We start from the raw sequence: 18,188 nt of genomic DNA, 5'->3' as shown, positions 1-18,188 counted from the left end.
CGACTCTCATTCAACACCATATCTAATCATTGACGAGACCATGGATCATATAAAAGGACTCTCATTCAACACCATATCTAATCATTGATGAGACCATGGATCATATAAAACGACTTTCATTCAACACCATATCTAATCATTGATGAGACCATGAATCATATAAAACGACTCTCATTCAACACCACATCTAATCATTGATGAGACCATGGATCATATAAAACGACTCTCATTCAACACCATATCTAATCATTGACGAGACCATGGATCATATAAAAGGACTCTCATTCAAAACGATATCTAATCATTGATGAGACCATGGATCATATAAAAGGACTCTCATTCAACACCATATCTAATCATTGATGAGACCATGGATCATATAAAAGGACTCTCATTCAACACGATATTTCATCATTGAAGAGACCATGGATCATATAAAACGACTCTCATTCAACAACATATCTAATCATTGATGAGACCATGGATCATATAAAAGGACTCTCATTCAACACCATATCTAATCATTGATGAGACGATGGATCATTATAAATGACTCTCATTTAACACGATATCTAATCATTGATGAGACCATGGATCATATAAAACGACTCTCATTCAACACGATATCTAATCATTGATGAGACGATGGATCATATAAAAGGACTCTCATTCAACATGATATCTAATCATTGATGAGACCATGGATCATATAAAAGGACTCTCATTCAACACCATATCTAATCATTGATGAGACCATGGATCATATAAAAGGACTCTCATTCAACACCATATCTAATCATTGATGAGACCATGGATCATATAAAATGACTCTCATTCAACACGATATCTAATCATTGATGAGACCATGGATCATATAAAAGGACTCTCATTCAACACCACATCTAATCATTGATGAGACCATGGATCATATAAAAGGACTCTCATTCAACACGATATCTAATAATTGATTCAAGTGTTGAAGTTTTGATTACATGCTATGTACAGATGAAAGCCTTGATAATGGATCTTTATCTATTATAATAATATAGTAATATCAATAGATGCACATACTACACAAATAGTCCGATATTACTCTTACTTGGTAAAAGTTTGATGATCTGTTTCATTTCTTCTTCAAAACCAATATCTAAAATTCTGTCTGCTTCATCGATTATGAGACACTGAAGGTTCTTGAACATGAAGTTGGGAGTATTCTGTGAATGACAAGAGAATCTAATCAAGACATACACATGTAAGACATATTTCCCCTCTAACACAGTAAATTCATAAAAAGAAATATATTGAAACATATTTCTGCTTATATATATATTCATAGAACACTGGACACTGAATTATCTCGATTTTCCGAACAGATAGAATCTCACTACATGTATCTTTCTGAGTTGATAAAATATATATCATTTTAGATTTGACACACAAACTGGTACATAATATGCCTGCTGATGTAACCAAGACAGAAAATAACAGCATGATGAAAGTGATGGAAGTTGAGCTTGTGTATGTGGAAATGAAAAGTGCATATTATATTACAGTGTAAGTGAAATGATTACGGTCTATAAACTTTCTAATCTTTGTTAAAAATCTTAAGCTAAACATTTTATACAAAACTGTCTCAAGGAAAAAACATCAGGATTAATGTATTTGATCAAAATTCTAGTCAGGAATTCAGATAGAATCTGTTTTACCTCCCACTGTGTAAATGCTATGTAGTCACTTTAGTTATGACATTATCAAAGAACATGTGACCTTCAGCTTTAACTGAGATATCTGTTTGGAATACTGTACATGTGAGATGTTCATCAAATCAGGTTGAGAATGTAGAAACAGGAAACCAGTGAGATTGTATATGTAATATTTCATTGACTAGTATGATGGTAATGTAACCTTCATCAGACAAGTTTACATACACAAAAGTGTAAATACAGATATGTGAGATACCGGTCAGTGCTTGGTAAATGACGAGGAATATTGACATTAGTTCAAAACATCTAGATTCTCCTTGTAATAGCTCATACCTGTAAATGATCAAGCAGTCGTCCTGGTGTGGCCACAATCAGGTTCACGCCCCTCGAGAGCTTTTTGGCTTCCTCTGCCCTGTTGGTCCCTCCCATGATGAGGCCGTATGTATGAAAGTGGTGTTTCAGCAGTTCTTTCACCACACCAAAACTCTGCATACACAGCTCTCGTGTAGGCGAGATAACTATACACCCTGTACCTAATAACAAAGTTCAATTAATAACCATTAACTTATAACCTAGGGGAGATAACTATACACCCTGTACCTAGTAGCATAGTTCAATTAATAACCATTAACTTATAACCTAGGGGAGATAACTATACACCCTGTACCTAGTAGCATAGTTCAATTAACCATTAACTTATCACCCTATTCACTTCAAGGCTTACTCATCCAGATGAAGATTCTTGTTTATCAATCTTCATAAGCAATTTTATCCAGTGATACGATGCACCAGTGTTATACAAAACAATTGATCTTTTAGTTTTAAACTTTAAATTCTTGGAACTATTCGGACCACTAAATCATCAATAATTAAATGATCTAACACTAGTTTGATATATACAAATTAACATTTGAAAATGATGCTATGTGACTTGAATTCAAAAATTTAAAACTGAAAATAATTGCGAGATTATATCACCCGCTCCCATTTGACCAACTTTTCTTGTGAACAAAAATTCAAACACATGTAGGTTAATAAGCTGTTAATATTTTACTTTTCCTTCAACAAGCCCATAACATAGTGTACATACCATTTCTGGGTAGAAATCTTAGTTTGTTGAGAAGCTCCACAGCCGGGATAAGAAAGGCTAACGTTTTACCACTACCAGTCTTGGCCGCTCCCATTAGATCTCTAAAATAGGTCAAAGCGGAGTTAACGTATAGAGTGAAATAATTTACAATATATCTATATTTATTCGGCCAATGAAAGGCCATAATACTGGACATTAAACCCTTTAATTACAAGAGAATATATACATGTATATCAAGGCAATCTAATGTACAAGTATATCTGTTCCCAAACACGACAGTGTAGAGAAAACCATTACACAATCTGTTCCAGAACACGACAGTGCAGAGAAAACCATTACACAATCTGTTCCCAAACACGACAGTGTAGAGAAAACCATTATATAATCTGTTCCAGAACACGACAGTGCAGAGAAAACCATTACATAATCTGTTCCAGAACACGACAGTGCAGAGAAAACCATTATATAATATGTTCCCAAACACGACAGTGCAGAGAAAACCATTACACAATCTGTTCCAGAACACGACAGTGTAGAGAAAACCATTACATAATCTGTTCCCAAACACGACAGTGTAAAGAAAACCATTATATAATCTGTTCCCAAACACGACAGTGTAGAGAAAACCATTACACAATCTGTTCCCAAACACGACAGTGTAGAGAAAACCATTATATAATCTGTTCCCAAACACGACAGTGCAGAGAAAACCATTACATAATCTGTTCCAGAACACCACGACAGTGAAGAGAAAACCATTGCATAATATGTTCCAGAACACCACGACAGTGAAGAGAAAACCATTGCATAATATGTTCCCAAACACGACAGTGCAGAGAAAACCATTACATAATCTGTTCTCGAACACGACAGTGCAGAGAAAACCATTATATAATCTGTTCCCAAACACGACAGTGAAGAGAAAACCATTGCATAATATGTTCCCAAACACGACAGTGTAGAGAAAACCATTACATAATCTGTTCCCAAACACGACAGTGCAGAGAAAACCATTACACAATCTGTTCCCAAACACGACAGTGCAGAGAAAACCATTACATAATCTGTTCCCAAACACGACAGTGCAGAGAAAACCATTACATAATCTGTTCCAGAACACGACAGTGCAGAGAAAACCATTACACAATCTGTTCCAGAACACGACAGTGCAGAGAAAACCATTACATAATCTGTTCCCAAACACGACAGTGCAGAGAAAACCATTACATAATCTGTTCCAGAACACGACAGTGCAGAGAAAACCATTACACAATCTGTTCCCAAACACGACAGTGCAGAGAAAACCATTACACAATCTGTTCCCAAACACGACAGTGCAGAGAAAACCATTACATAATCTGTTCCCAAACACGACAGTGCAGAGAAAACCATTACACAATCTGTTCCCAAACACGACAGTGCAGAGAAAACCATTATATAATCTGTTCCCAAACATGACAGTGAAGAGAAAACCATTGCATAATCTGTTTCCAAACACCACGACAGTGCAGAGAAAACCATTACATAAACTTATATGGTGTTTTGTCCATGTGGCAGGCAATACATATTTAGTACATAGTTTGTACATGTACCATGTCAATTATATTGAGCTGATAGTTTTGTTCTAATACACACTTCTGAAGTAGTTGGAAAATTGATTTCTCTTTCATAAAAACATTATGTTGAGGGACCTATTGTGACCAGAATACAGATTAATATCATGTCATATGAATAGACCTGTACTTGATTACTCAAACGTACAAATGTTCATATTGGATGTAAATAAATTAAGGTCTATGACAAGATTTTTTTCAGCTCCAAGGTATCAATTAGTTTGTGTTTGTTTTCTTTCTCCTCCATATTTTATAAGGCAAGCTGACCATGACCACCATGGAGATGGAGTGTGGATTGTGTTATTGGCCATCCTAGAAGTAACAATGAACTATTATGCAGTACTGCAGCTATACACATTTTCATCTTTTTTTTATTGCTTTACCTGCCCTCCAGTAGATGAGGTATGGTCTGAGCCTGTATTTCTGTCATGTGTGTAAAACCCATGTCTTGTATTCCTTTCATGGTCTGCTCCGACACCTTGCCCTCTAGAGACTTGAATGATGTGTCCGAAAGGATACCAGCTCCTAAACCTGACCCAGGCACTGCAATAAACAGCCAGTAGCTATATATAGTATGCTCTGTATCTCATAGTATACCACATGTCTATTCTTACCACAGAATGAATAAAATAAGTTTGTTACACCAATTAAACACTGAGAACTGTTTTAGGATACCATTAGAGAGTTATCTTCCTTATGCAAAGGACTTCTTACAGGAACAATCAAATTTGTATACGAACCAATTTGACCAAACCAAGGTGCTATTTGCAGCAACCTTAGAGACAATTCTGATTATTCATGAAGTTTGTTTAAAAAATTAAAAAGGTCACAAGGGCCTGTGCTTTGACCTACTTCGTGTTGCCCTACTTCGTGTTGCCCTACTTCGTGTTGCCCACCTGAGGTGCTTGTTTATCCAAAAACTATCAAAGCAATGCTATATACTGCCAAGTGATCTTATGATCTCAAGAGATATATGATTGGCTGTAAATCATGAGCTCAAATATGTACATTTAAATATTACACAATGAATATGGTATACAATCTTCAGCCCAAAAATGTTCAAATTTTGAGGCATATTTTTAGCTATGTAATATTTCAAGAAGTGATACACCCACTTCCGGTTCTTGTATACCATTACCAAACATTTTTTTTTTACTTATTTGGCATATTACGTTGAGTAATGAAGGTCAAAATTTCAGAAAAAAGTGGGAACCGGTATATTTAATTGTCATCAAAATGCAGAAAGGTCTATTTTTAGAAAAATACAATAATTACAGTATAATGCTCATATTTAATAATGAAACACAAAAAGTAATGATGATGAAAATCTCAGAAAAATTGGGAACAGGTAAATTTGTCATCTTATAGTAAAATTGCAGTAAGGTCTTTTTTTTTAGAAAAATCTATTAGTTATAGGTACTATATTGTTTATATTTGATAATAAACACACAAAAAATGTTTTCTATTTATTCCTCAGTTAAGTCCGACGTAAATTATGAGCTCAACTATTATAAGAATATATGTTGTGAAATAATATATTTATGCATTCTCAAAAACCTTATATCTTATAATAGTACAGTTACCTAGGTAATGTGTCATTTTTTATTCTTTTATTGGTATTTTAGAAGCATGAATTCCAGTCCTATAATTAAAGCTATTACTAAGACCTACAAACAAATCAATATTTGTTCAGCTTACATGCGGATTCAACATCCCTGTTGACTTCTTCTTGTGTCTCATCACCATCATTTTCACTTGAATAATCTTCCATCTCTCCACCAGCATCTGTAGTATTTTCAGCACTATCCTCATCCTCATCCTCATCCTCATCACTATTTTCATCACTCTGATGTTCTCTGGAATCTTGTTTTGTTTTCTTGGCCGGAACTTCCCTCGCCTCTTCTAGTTTTCGTTTCTTTTTCTTTTTTTTCTTTGTTGTTTCGTCTGCTATTTCTGAATGTGTTTCTCTGTTATCTGCTGGTGCCACAAAATTTGAGTGAGTACGTAGATTATAATGGAGAGAGAAAAAAACACCCTCTCAGGAGTTTAAAATCCAGAATTAAGTCAATTGTATTGAATGGATATAATTTAAAATTTCCAGAATGAATTTGAAATTGATTTTGTTTTTCAAACATTAGTGACCAAACATAAGTGACCAAACAACTAAAAACCTTTGACCCTTACATAGAAAATTCTATTTCTTTTCATACATTAGAGTACAGTATCATCTGTACACATGGGAAATCAGTAAAACTAATTCAATTGTTAACAAAACAAAAGTATTATATTTTTTGGAGCTGTACAGATGGGGCCAACCCTGAAACCCTGAACATAATTGATTCCAGTGAATCAGATAATTCAATAATATATTAACTTTTTTAAAACAAAAGACTTTGACCTACATTAACAATTTGTATATATACACATTTTTTCAATACTTGTGTGACAGTCTTTTATTTATCAAGCAGTTTTAATTACAGCAAATAACGAATCACTTATCTCCCTTGATCCATAGTGAGGAAATTAAGCAATGCAGATTTATACAAATTGACCTCTCTTGTTAATGATATACCTGTATTTTCATCACTTTGATTTTATAGACAGTTCATATTGCATTCATAATTAATGGTTAATGTGGTATCACTGAATTGAAATTAAATTGAAAGAATTGTAGTATTCATTTCAATGTGCAAATTAGCTTGATTGCAATTATTGTGTAAATGAGCATGTACCCCTATAAGTCCTGACTCCAGTGTAGTTAAAGGGCAGATTAATGCCTTGAGGAACATTTTAGACATCATTTACCTCCATTTAAAACTTTCATTTTCTTCTGTTTCTTTTTCAGTTTTGGTTGAACTTGAGGGATATTTTCTGTGATGTCTCCCATGTCTCCATCAATGGAGTCTGTCTCCTCCACTGGATCTGTCACTGATAGGACTGTAGGGAAATGACATTTGTATAGTATTGTGTGTAAACTCAATATCCCTGACTCTTCTATTTAAGCTCATGTTCTTAAATGGCAATTCATTTTTCATTTCAACAAATTTAATTATTTGGAAAATAAAAAGATTTGACAACAGGCAAGCCTATATAAGACCTCTTCAATAGATACCACATATATACAAACTTAAGTGAATTAAGTAACAGATATTATAGACAGTAATGTATACAGAGAAATAGATGAAGGAATGTAAGAATGAATCATTAAATGATAGTATTACACAAACATCCTGGAAGTAGTACTGGTATTAAGTCTGTGTAATTAATTAACACAAGTTGTAAGTACTGCATCACAAACAAAATAATATACCATGTAACATGAAAATCATCAAAAAGGGTGTGTGGTGTGGGCAATATATTTAATATGGCTACTTACTGTTACATACCATTTTTAATTGCTTGGGATAGTCTTACTTTATCAACTTTTTAACATCTAAATATCTTTATACTTCATTTTCTTAAAATGTAATAGAGTGTCTGAATAAGTCATAGAGAAGAGTATTTCATGATGTATTTGATATGTTATAAGATGTTTGACACTCTAATAAACCATAGAACTTGAATTTGTTATGATCAAAAGCTTAAGTACTTGCCAGGTAAGTTCAGGAACTCTGCACACTAGCTAGGGATTAGACAAGTTTAAATTTCCTTGCCCCAGTGGAAGTTTCTGACACTTTCTGCTTAATATATATACCACAGGTTTTTTTTTATCATTACCGCAGGTTTATATGAATAGATGTTACAGCTGGTATGGTAATTGGTAAAGTGATTTTAGTGATTACTGGAATACAACACTGAGCAGTCTATTGGTTGTGTAATTGATGTTAATCAGCATAATTCATGGGTCTTCAATACACAATGCTATATCTTCCTGATTGTCAGATTTTTGTTTGTTTAAATTCAGTACATTGTACGCCATAAATATACTTCTATTCACAATTCTTTTTGTGTTTGTCATGTTGGTGTATATTCTGTAATTATAAGTGTGCAACATTTCTGACTATAATATATCAAACATTCTAATTTACAATGATAGCATGGTTAGTGAATTGGACATATAATACCTGATCACTATACTTGTGTTTACATTTAATTTGCATTTGTATGATTCAATAGTGATGCCAGTTGTTTATATTATTTGGGTTAGATAAGAGAATGAAAAGTAATAGAGTATATATACCTTTCGGTGTTTTTAACTTTCTTGCTTTCAGCTTCTGTTTCTTTTTAAGCATTTTCAACTTCTTCATGTCTGGAAAATAATAATGAAATCAGGTTAGTTTTTCAACATGAAACGTCATTAAGGAATGTTATTTTCTGGACATGTCTATGAACATTTTCATTGTTAATTATATAAATGTACCCCATGTACATTGGCGACTCTCTATCAAATGAAACATTATTACTTGCCATCTCAGTAGAAAATTACTGAAAACATGTGATTATAGGGCATCTTGCCAGCTTTGGAATTTCCCTTTTATCTAACAGTGTAACAGTAACAGTCAGCAAAATATAAGATAATAATCGACCAACAACACGTACAACCTCTTATATGTTATAAAGGAGTGTAACAGAGTGCATGATTGATTAAAAATAAATCAGTGCCTCTGCTTGCTAGGGATTGAACCTGCAGGGACCTCTGACTGTCTATAATCTTACATTCAACTTATCCAGTCAATGATTATAAGTTTTCTCTAGCCAATTGGTATATTGTGGCTATATATATATATATATATATATATATTCCAGGGCTTGTTTAGATTTGTTTTTGTTTAACTTCCTATTATATATATAACAGCCAGGGTTATTTCAGGACGTGCCAGGTTTTGGAGGGGGGGGGCTGCGGTCAGTACCTGGCAAGGTCGGGAATTTAACTCTGAAGGAGATTGTTGGGAGCCTTACTTCAACAATACAGAATGCATCTTTTATAACTATTATTTTCTCAATACTTTTCCAACGGATCATGACAATTTGACATCTAAAATCAGGACATTGAATTTGATAAAAAATCTGACAGTGATAATAATATTCAATTTAAAAACGTTTATATTTGAAAGAAGTGAATGTTCATGTTTTGTAAAAACTGGTCAAAATGTTTTAGATAAGTTAAGAATGTCGAGATCATGAACGCAGGCCCTAGCTACATCAGATTAGAAACATCAAAATTACAAAGCACTCGCCTCGTTTGTCAAAACACAATACATAACCAGGTTAAACATTGACTGTACTGACAAATGACATGAGACAAATTGGCTTGGGTACATGTTATTATGATGTATGCATGTATCTGTAACTTACCCATATATGTATTACATATCATTTACCTATCTTATGCTCCAGGAACCTACGATTAGAGCCTACATCAACTATGATTAACTATCTCTTGCGAATCGTGTGGAAATTTGAACATTAAATCAGTGATCTTGTATGGAAACTTTCCTAATATAAGAACGCAGTAAGCTGATTTACTTCTTCAATTTCTGTTAAATTTTACAATCACAATGTTAAGTATATATGTAAATAAAACAGCATGTTACACCACGTGCTCAAGATTTTTAACTCACCGGAAGCCATGTTGGATTTTGAATACCAAAAAGCAGGAGATTATCGTTAGCTATATGGAACAAAGGTAATAGAAAAAAATAAATCAATATATACGCACACCAACATATATATAATCGATATTGGTTTCATGCTTGTTGGGAATATTCAACGATTATTATAAAAACATATCTCATTACGACATTACACTTGTTATATAGACGCTTGAAATTTGTTAATATTGAGACAACAAGCGAAACAAACATTTTAGAGAGCATTCACATTCCAAGCGAAACATGGCTGAAGCAGGTGGGTTTCTAATGACGCTACATTCTGTCCTTTTGTTTTATGAGTTACTTTTCGTTTAATTATGAAACAATATAGTTCCTTCTATTTTCTATTTCACTTTGAAAACTGTCAAGTACATGTACAAATGAAAAACAGTCTGAATATTCAGCTGATATTCATAATATTGTCTCGGCAGACCTCTACACAGTTTGGGATCTGTTAACGTTTCTCTATATAAACATGTGTATTCATGTACAAAATAGAATGCTATATAATCAAGAGAGATGGCCCTTTAACCTTTTTAACAAGCATTGGATATATAACCTTTTAAACAAACATTTGATATATTATTTATACTAACAATATTTATTATTGTGAATCTCGGAATGAAGCATTTTATGGAAGTATAAAATACTTAAATAAATAGCAGAAATCTTTTCACACGCCACATCGATCCGTTCCTTTTACAAATGTATGATCTAGTAGTCAGAATGTCTGGGCCAGAGGAAACTCGGGAAATGTAAAGTAGTGCGTTCTGGTCCCTACATGTGACCTAGCTGTCAGAATGTCCAAGTTTGGTGTCAGGGCCAGAGGAAACTCAGACAAGACTTTTTTTTACGGGTACTGACTTTCTGTTTCATAACTACATGACTATATGTGCTTTATTCGCTATTGAACTGACAAATTGCTTCTCTCTCATCTAGGTATCTAAGCATGGCAACTGCCTTTCCTTTTCCCCCATTGTCTACTAGTTTCAACTTTTTTTATGGACCCCAATTGGAAATAAGCCTGTTAGGTTTTTATGGATTTTCCAAGATTTTTATCCAAGGTTTTCTGATAGTACTCATAATTTTCCAATTCCAATTCAAAAGAAAAGATCATATGAATATGTATGGTGTGTATATGGTTTATTGTTTGCAATGTTATTTTATTTGTTTTTTTTTATTTTAGACGATGTTCCTCCATTGGAGGATATGTCAGAAATGTTACAGCAGGTTGAGAGATTGAGAGAACAGCCACAGAAGAAGACCACTCAACAGAACGGAACATCACATACTCATAGAGAGGTTCTGTAATAGTGTCTTTCTCCTGACTAACATATTAATGCTATTATCAGATTTTTTTCTCCCTCATTTGGTAGATGACTTGGCCTTCATTTATAGTTGCAGTTGCCTCATTTGTTGATTTTGTTCACATTTGGCAAATTACTTTGATAACTACATGTAGAAATGTAATATAATAATTTGGTAGATAACTTAGAATTTATTTTTTACAGTAGAAGTCCATGTTTTTATATTTTGATCAGTTAACTGTATCAACATTTTTCAATGCATGTAAAATGGAGCTGAAAAATTAGTTTTGTAAAACTATTACTAAAATGGAAAAGTCGGTCCCCAAAGTTATAATAAACACAGATAAAAAATTCAAAATGAAGGTTTGAAATAGAAAAGAAAAGATTTTTATGGTATTATGTGAATTTGGAGTAACTGGTTTAGGATTTCTTTAGTTTGTCTTTAATATTATCATTTAGTTAGTCCTTGATGAAATGTCCTCTTTTCAATTTTCAATTCTGGAATATTCACATAAACATAGGTTGGATGAAGAACATATCATGCCATGGTGGAGTTTTCAATCTATCATTTTGTATATATTCTATATTAATACAAATGAAATAACTAATATCCTTTATTCTTTAAACTTAACATCTTTATATCTGTTTATGCAACTAAGCTTCATGAATTATTTTTCATAAAAAAGTAGATGCTGATAAAAAAACATCTTCAAATGAATGTTTACCAGGTACAAGTGTATTTACTTTAGTGATATACATGCAAAGCTTGTAACTCTAAGCAGAGGTAAAATTGATAAAACTATGGCCAGCTTAACTTGTCTTTAGATATCAAATATTGAATCAATTAAATTAAAAGAAACAACAATAATGTATTATGTATATTTATGTAAATAAATTTGTTTATTTTAAACAGAATGGATCAACAGTAAAGGTAACAGATGGTCACACAAAAGCAAACACCAACAAAACCACAGCAGAATCTGAGAAAAAGGATGAGGCCAAACCCACACCCAAATCAGGGGGAGATAATAAAGGAGGGTTCGGAGGAATGAAAAAAGGCTTTCTTTTTGGGGGAAGTTCATCTAAGTCATCACCAAAAAAAAGTGCAATTGTTAAGAAAGAGACAAAAACAGAATCAGATGATTTAACATTTATAAAAAAGAATGAACAGGAGTCATCATCACAGTTCAAGTTTCCAGAGGTAGAGAAGGCCATGAGTCAAACTTCTAGTCTTCTCGACAACAAAGGTATGACAATAAATTGTATTGTATTAAATGTTGTAAAAATTGAGTCAAATTACAGAGATCTGGACAAAAATGATATACTATATTTAGTGTGTAATACATCTTAAGTGAAATAATGACTCCATCTTCTTGACAGCAGAGGTAATAAAAGTATCATGTTTAGTGAACCTCTTGTGAATAGGCTCTGAGTTAACATCCAGTTAATGGATAATAATGTAATAGGTAAAACAGATAACACTATAAAGGTAAATCTGTGAGTATATTAAGTTCTTTTTTTATCAAATTATGTTTCAATTATAAGATATTCTGGATGTCAAGATAACAAGATGCTACTGTAGTAATTCATAACTACAAAATTAATGCATGAAGTAAAATGTATCAGTGTTGTGAATCCTGATATTTTTCTGTAGAAAGGATGTGTTAGTATAATGTGTTTTCCACTACAGAATGGGTAACAGATGAGTTATTGGAGAATGTACAGAAGAATGAACGCCTTACCCGACGCCTCCAGGACCCAACATTCGCCCGTGCTCTGGCCGAGTTCCAGACCAACCCTCAAGCTGCTGCCCTTAAATACCAGAACAACCCAGAATTCCAAGATACATTTAAAGACTTCTGTGGAATCATGGGTAACTTTGTATTTATTAGATCTCTACATTGTATTGGCTTAAACAGGGTTGTTGTTTATAGATACAAAATGTATTGTGTAATATATGGAGAGCAAGTACATATGAACCTACCAGTACATGTTCTATAACTGTATGAAGACTATAATTTATTAACTGGAATGTTATATTACTTCCCTGTATTCATTATACAATTTTACATAATAGACCTCTGGGATTTCCAATGGTTGATATATGTGTTGTGCATTTATCATATCAGTAAAACACAAGATGTAGTGTGAAAAATGTATTGTTTTTGAATAAAATTAATGATAAACAAATGGGTAAATACATAAAGATATTACATTGAGGTAATATGGCCATAGTGCCATATATCAACCTGAGACCCACAATTCTGAGGGTCCCCTCTGGGAGTTACAATGGCTATTGTAACGCGCAGCACGTGTACCGCAGGGGCGCCACGTGTGTCGGACTGCTACCAAGTTTTTGCCCAGGGTTCGTCTGCCACTTTCGCTTGCAGATTCCAAATACAAATTAATTATCAAGTAATAGATGATATTTAGTAAACTGGTGAGAAGGAAAATAGACTCGTCATATAAAGTTCAACAATTCATTAACATGTGTAAAAATAACAAAGTACCAAAATAATACCCGCGAGACACAGTGAGGGTTTTACAGTAATAAACATCTAACCTAAATCATATGCCAACTATCGTTTAATCACAACTGAAAATATATATGAAATAAATCTACTTTACCCCGAGTCTCGAGCACGTGGCATGTCCGGTCAGAATACATTTTCTAACCACCTGTCTTTTCTCCCGTATCTACTTACGAGGTTTCCAACAACCATCCCTCTGTATGTGTTATGTGTTTAACTTATCAACAAACACCAAAACATACAAATAACATACAAAACAACTTTTAATTCTACTTAAAAAGTGGAAAAACAAATAAAGGCATGAATACCATTTGTATACACTTGTTTACAACATTGTATGTTATGGCTCCATCACCCTTAACTATCTTCTATCGCTCTTGGCCCTGAGTGTACAGTCTTATAGTACAACAAAAATCTAACCTATTTTGGCTTTACTTGAGAACTAGAAAAGCTCTTATGCACAAAATGGATATTAAATGTTAACACTCATAAACATTAACAGGTTTACGATAATTTAATTTTGTATTAAACTTTTTCAGGTGACCATTTTAATAAGATGGGTGAAACATCACCCAGTGCACCAAACCCACCACCTAAGGTCCAGGAGGTCCACACCAAAACTCCAGGGGGAGGGGCTGACCTGTCAGTCAGAAGTTCTACTAACCCAAATCAACCAACAGCTGATGATGAAAGGAAAATGCAGGAAATATTATCCAACCCTGAAACACGTGAGATTCTAATGGACCCATGGATACAAAAGTTGTTTGAGAAAATGAGGGCTGATCCAGTGAATGGACAAAGGTATATATCAATTCTCAATCATAGTTATGTATCTAACTTATACGATCTGTTGTAAAATAATTTTCACTTTCCAGCTAGAATTTTAGAAGTTTTCAATGTTAATGGTTTGTGATCTCATCAATAAAACATATGTATACATGTAGATGTTGATTGTTTAAAAAATGGTCTTTTTTTTTTTTTTATTTTGTTTGCAATATTTTTTTAATTGACCTTACTAACCAAGAAAACAATTTCCATTATCGATTTCTTCTCAATAAAAGGCCTAGGGTCATGATATTGGGCCAGTAGAATGCTTCGCTGAAGGTATATCAATTATTTCAGCTGTAATGGTAAACTTTATTTATTTTACAACTGTTGTGAAACCAGTTATATAAACTTACATTAATGACTCTTGTTGGTGGGGATGGAAGGGTGCAAGGTGTCACCGTGGGAGGAAATCTTTAAACAACTTTTTTTGGATAACTAAGAGGCTCAGAGTCATGATATTGAGCCAGTAACATGCCCAAATGAAGGGCTGACAAGGTTGTTCAAATTATTTACCTTGACCTGCTTTCAAGGTCACAGGTGTCAAACGTGTTAAAAATTTTAAACTACTTCTCAATAAGCAAGAGTTCAAGGGTCATGGTATTGGGCCAGCTAGGATGAAAGGTTTTAAAGTTTGTTCAAACGAATGTCCTTTACCTTTTTAGGTCATAGGTTTCAAATGTGTTGAAATATTTAAATGTCTTCTTTTCAACAACCAAGAGGCCTATAGTCATAATATTAGTCTTTAATCATGCTGGAATTAATAACTACTAAGTTTATTCAAATGAACAAATCTTGATCAACTTTCAAGGTCACATGTTTAATGTTAGTTTAAAAGAAAACACAATCTATTGGAATGCATACCAGAACTCAGGTGACCTAGAAGGCCCACAAACCTCATGTTCAAAGAACCTCATGTTCAAAGAAATAAAAATCAGTTTCCCACACATTTACATCTGAAAATGAACTACATTTTATGTATATTGTTTGTGGGGGCACCTGACAAATAGGCCTGAACCTGTAGTCAATATATGTTTACATATGAGATCACACATAAAGTAAAAACATCAAGAGGGAAACTAATGAGTAGGTCATTAATTTGTATTCCTAAAGTAGGATCCAAGGGGGATCAGCTTACCAAAGTGTTCATTTAAGTAATATCAAAGATGGGGGATGCATCAGATAACATATTTTAACCACCAATTTAAAACAGGAAACACTGAGTTACATGTAAATAAGCCCTTCCACTCCCCCCCCCCCCCCCCCCCCCCCCCCCCCCCTCTTCTCATCAAGAGGGAAAGATAGCTATTAAAGTTTCTGAAGTAAAAAAAGAAGTACAAGTGTATTGTTTTCTTCAGGTTTCTCCAAAAGGCTGATCAAGACAAACAGAAAAAAATCCAGAAGCTTGTTGATGCAGGGTTGCTGCAGTTACAGAGGTGATGGAGTGGGATGATAGTGTATAATGTTGACTAGACGTAATGGTGATACTGATCCACCCAGAGGTATCCATGTAAACACTATCAGAATATCACATTAACAGCAACAAATCAAACATTGTAAACCCACAAACAGCAGTGAGTTTGTAGGGGCTACATTATGTGTCATTCATGATCAGTCTGCCACAGGATGTCCCTAGAGTGATCACTAATGGAGGGCTTACTGTCAACATAGTTAACTGTAAAATACATTGATCAGACAGCATCTTTTATCACAGATGTAAATAATATCTAATTGTTTTCATAAATATCATTTTCATTTTGCTAAATATAGATCAAATGTTTCATCAAATGATATAACAGTGTATGTGTATTCTGTCACAATGACTATTAAATTAAAGAGGCTTTTATCAGCCTGAATATATTGAAATAGTATTAATTATTCTATGTGACTCATCACATTGGTTTATACACCCGAGAATCACACTTAATAACTGAATGAGCGAAATGATGATGGGACTGCTCTAAGATCGATCCATTCCCAGCGATTTGTAGTTATAGATACCTGGTATAGGTCGTTATAGAATTAAATTGTTGTTCCATAATGACCTTCATATTTACTTAGACATTATTATATAACTTTTCTAGATGTTTTATTGTTATTACTCAATCTGTAATGGCTGTGAACTACCTGTACACAGGAAACAAGACAGTTATTCTTATTTGTCAATTTATGCAGCATTGTTTTGTTTTATTTGATAATTTTAACAGTAAATACTTCAAATCAACTAACTTACGAAAAAATTATTTCAAAGAAACTGTTCCTGCTACAGTCCCCAAATGATTATATTTTATGTTAAAAACGTACATTGGTATGTGTTAACTGAGCTCGATCTGCTATTGCTGCAGGAGACGGCAAAGTCATATAAACACAATGAACAGTGTACAATGTCTCTTTAATCATCCTATACAGGTAGCTATGGAATTTCTACACTAAGTGTATCATGTCTAAGCTACCTCTTCCCAGGGACATACATGTACATCGTCCCTGCTTTTCCTGATCAGGTCACACTACAATCAGAGACCTATATACTAGTATATAGGTCTCTGCTACAATGTATATAATTTCAAAGTTGAAGTAAGGAAACACATTAATATTTTTATTAAATTATCAAAATGTGTTTGTATTATCGTGATACATCTACCTCTAGTGTGAGAAAATGTTTAAAATTACTTAACAAATAAGTTGGTTTTATCCATTACACTGCGGGAAATGTAACACGTGATGTCGACGTGATGTTGATATAAAGGATACAATTAAGATACAGGATTATTTTTTTCGTCGCATACAATAAACAACAGGATGACAAATATAGACATGATTCAGAGTATAGACAAATCGATAACACTGTTTTCATCAAATAATAGAATTACATATATGCAAACCAATGGAAAACATCGTAAGATCGCCTGATTAGAAAACATTGTTACATCGCCTGATAGAATAACATATATACAAACCAATGGAAAACATTGTTACATCGCCTGATAGAATAACATTTATACAAACCAATGGAAAACATTGTTACATCGCCTGATAGAATAACATATATACAAACCAATAGAAAACATTGTTACATCGCCTGATAGAATAACATTTATACAAACCAATGGAAAACATTGTTACATCGCCTGATAGAATAACAGATATGTGGCTAAAACATGTTTAGATATAGCCTGATAGAATAACAGATATGTAGACCAATAGAAAACATTGTTACAAATAGCCTGATAGAATAACATATATGTAGACCAATAATGTTACATCACTTAATAGAATAACACATATACAGACCAATGAAAAACATTGTTACATCGCTTGATATAAGAACAGATATGTTGACAAATAGAAAACATTGTTACATCGCCTGATAGAATAACCAATATGTAAACAAATGGGAACAGTTTCATAGCCCGATACAATGACATATATTTAAACCAATACACATATAATTATAAAGCACAATATTGAAATATATTAAAACGGTGGACTAAGGTGTCAACGAAAATAAATACATTAATAAAAAAAGAT

The 18,188-nt window shown here is 33.4% G+C and overlaps 2 protein-coding genes across 3 annotated transcripts in view; one reads left to right on the top strand and one right to left on the bottom strand.

The window, feature by feature from the left end:
- LOC117327760 (ATP-dependent RNA helicase HAS1-like) overlaps positions 1–9,985 on the bottom strand; it is a 55,469-nt gene extending 45,484 nt beyond the window's left edge. Inside the window, exons 1-8 of one of the 2 annotated variants that reach the window (XM_033884890.1) lie at positions 9,968–9,985; positions 8,587–8,655; positions 7,212–7,343; positions 6,105–6,383; positions 4,790–4,949; positions 2,794–2,894; positions 2,037–2,236; positions 1,100–1,214 (exon numbers count right to left, since the gene is read on the bottom strand). In XM_033884890.1, the coding sequence (XP_033740781.1) occupies positions 1,100–1,214; positions 2,037–2,236; positions 2,794–2,894; positions 4,790–4,949; positions 6,105–6,383; positions 7,212–7,343; positions 8,587–8,655; positions 9,968–9,977 (1,066 nt within the window). In that variant the 5' untranslated portion in view covers positions 9,978–9,985. The remainder of the gene's footprint in view (positions 1–1,099; positions 1,215–2,036; positions 2,237–2,793; positions 2,895–4,789; positions 4,950–6,104; positions 6,384–7,211; positions 7,344–8,586; positions 8,656–9,967) is intronic. The other variant, XM_033884891.1, reaches the window with a different exon arrangement.
- Positions 9,986–10,195: 210 nt separating this feature from the next.
- Positions 10,196–16,526, top strand: LOC117327761. The gene is made up of 6 exons (XM_033884892.1): positions 10,196–10,253; positions 11,184–11,299; positions 12,218–12,551; positions 12,995–13,177; positions 14,375–14,636; positions 16,019–16,526. Exons 1-6 carry the CDS (start codon positions 10,241–10,243, stop codon positions 16,098–16,100), a joined length of 990 nt encoding a protein of 329 aa, XP_033740783.1. The 5' UTR covers positions 10,196–10,240; the 3' UTR covers positions 16,101–16,526.
- The last annotated feature ends 1,662 nt before the right edge of the window (positions 16,527–18,188 follow it).

The sequence above is a fragment of the Pecten maximus genome, chromosome 5, assembly GCF_902652985.1.
Source record: "Pecten maximus chromosome 5, xPecMax1.1, whole genome shotgun sequence".
Lineage (NCBI taxonomy): Eukaryota > Metazoa > Mollusca > Bivalvia > Pectinida > Pectinidae > Pecten > Pecten maximus.
This window is presented reverse-complemented; position numbering and strand designations above follow the sequence as displayed.

What these genes read in the sequence shown, in the direction of transcription:
- LOC117327761 (XM_033884892.1), top strand. An exon ending in AGACTTCTGTGGAATCATGG is followed by an intron (nt 13,178 to 14,374) that starts GTAACTTTGTAT and finishes AAACTTTTTCAG; the next exon opens with GTGACCATTTTAATAAGATG. An exon ending in GATCCAGTGAATGGACAAAG is followed by an intron (nt 14,637 to 16,018) that starts GTATATATCAAT and finishes TGTTTTCTTCAG; the next exon opens with GTTTCTCCAAAAGGCTGATC.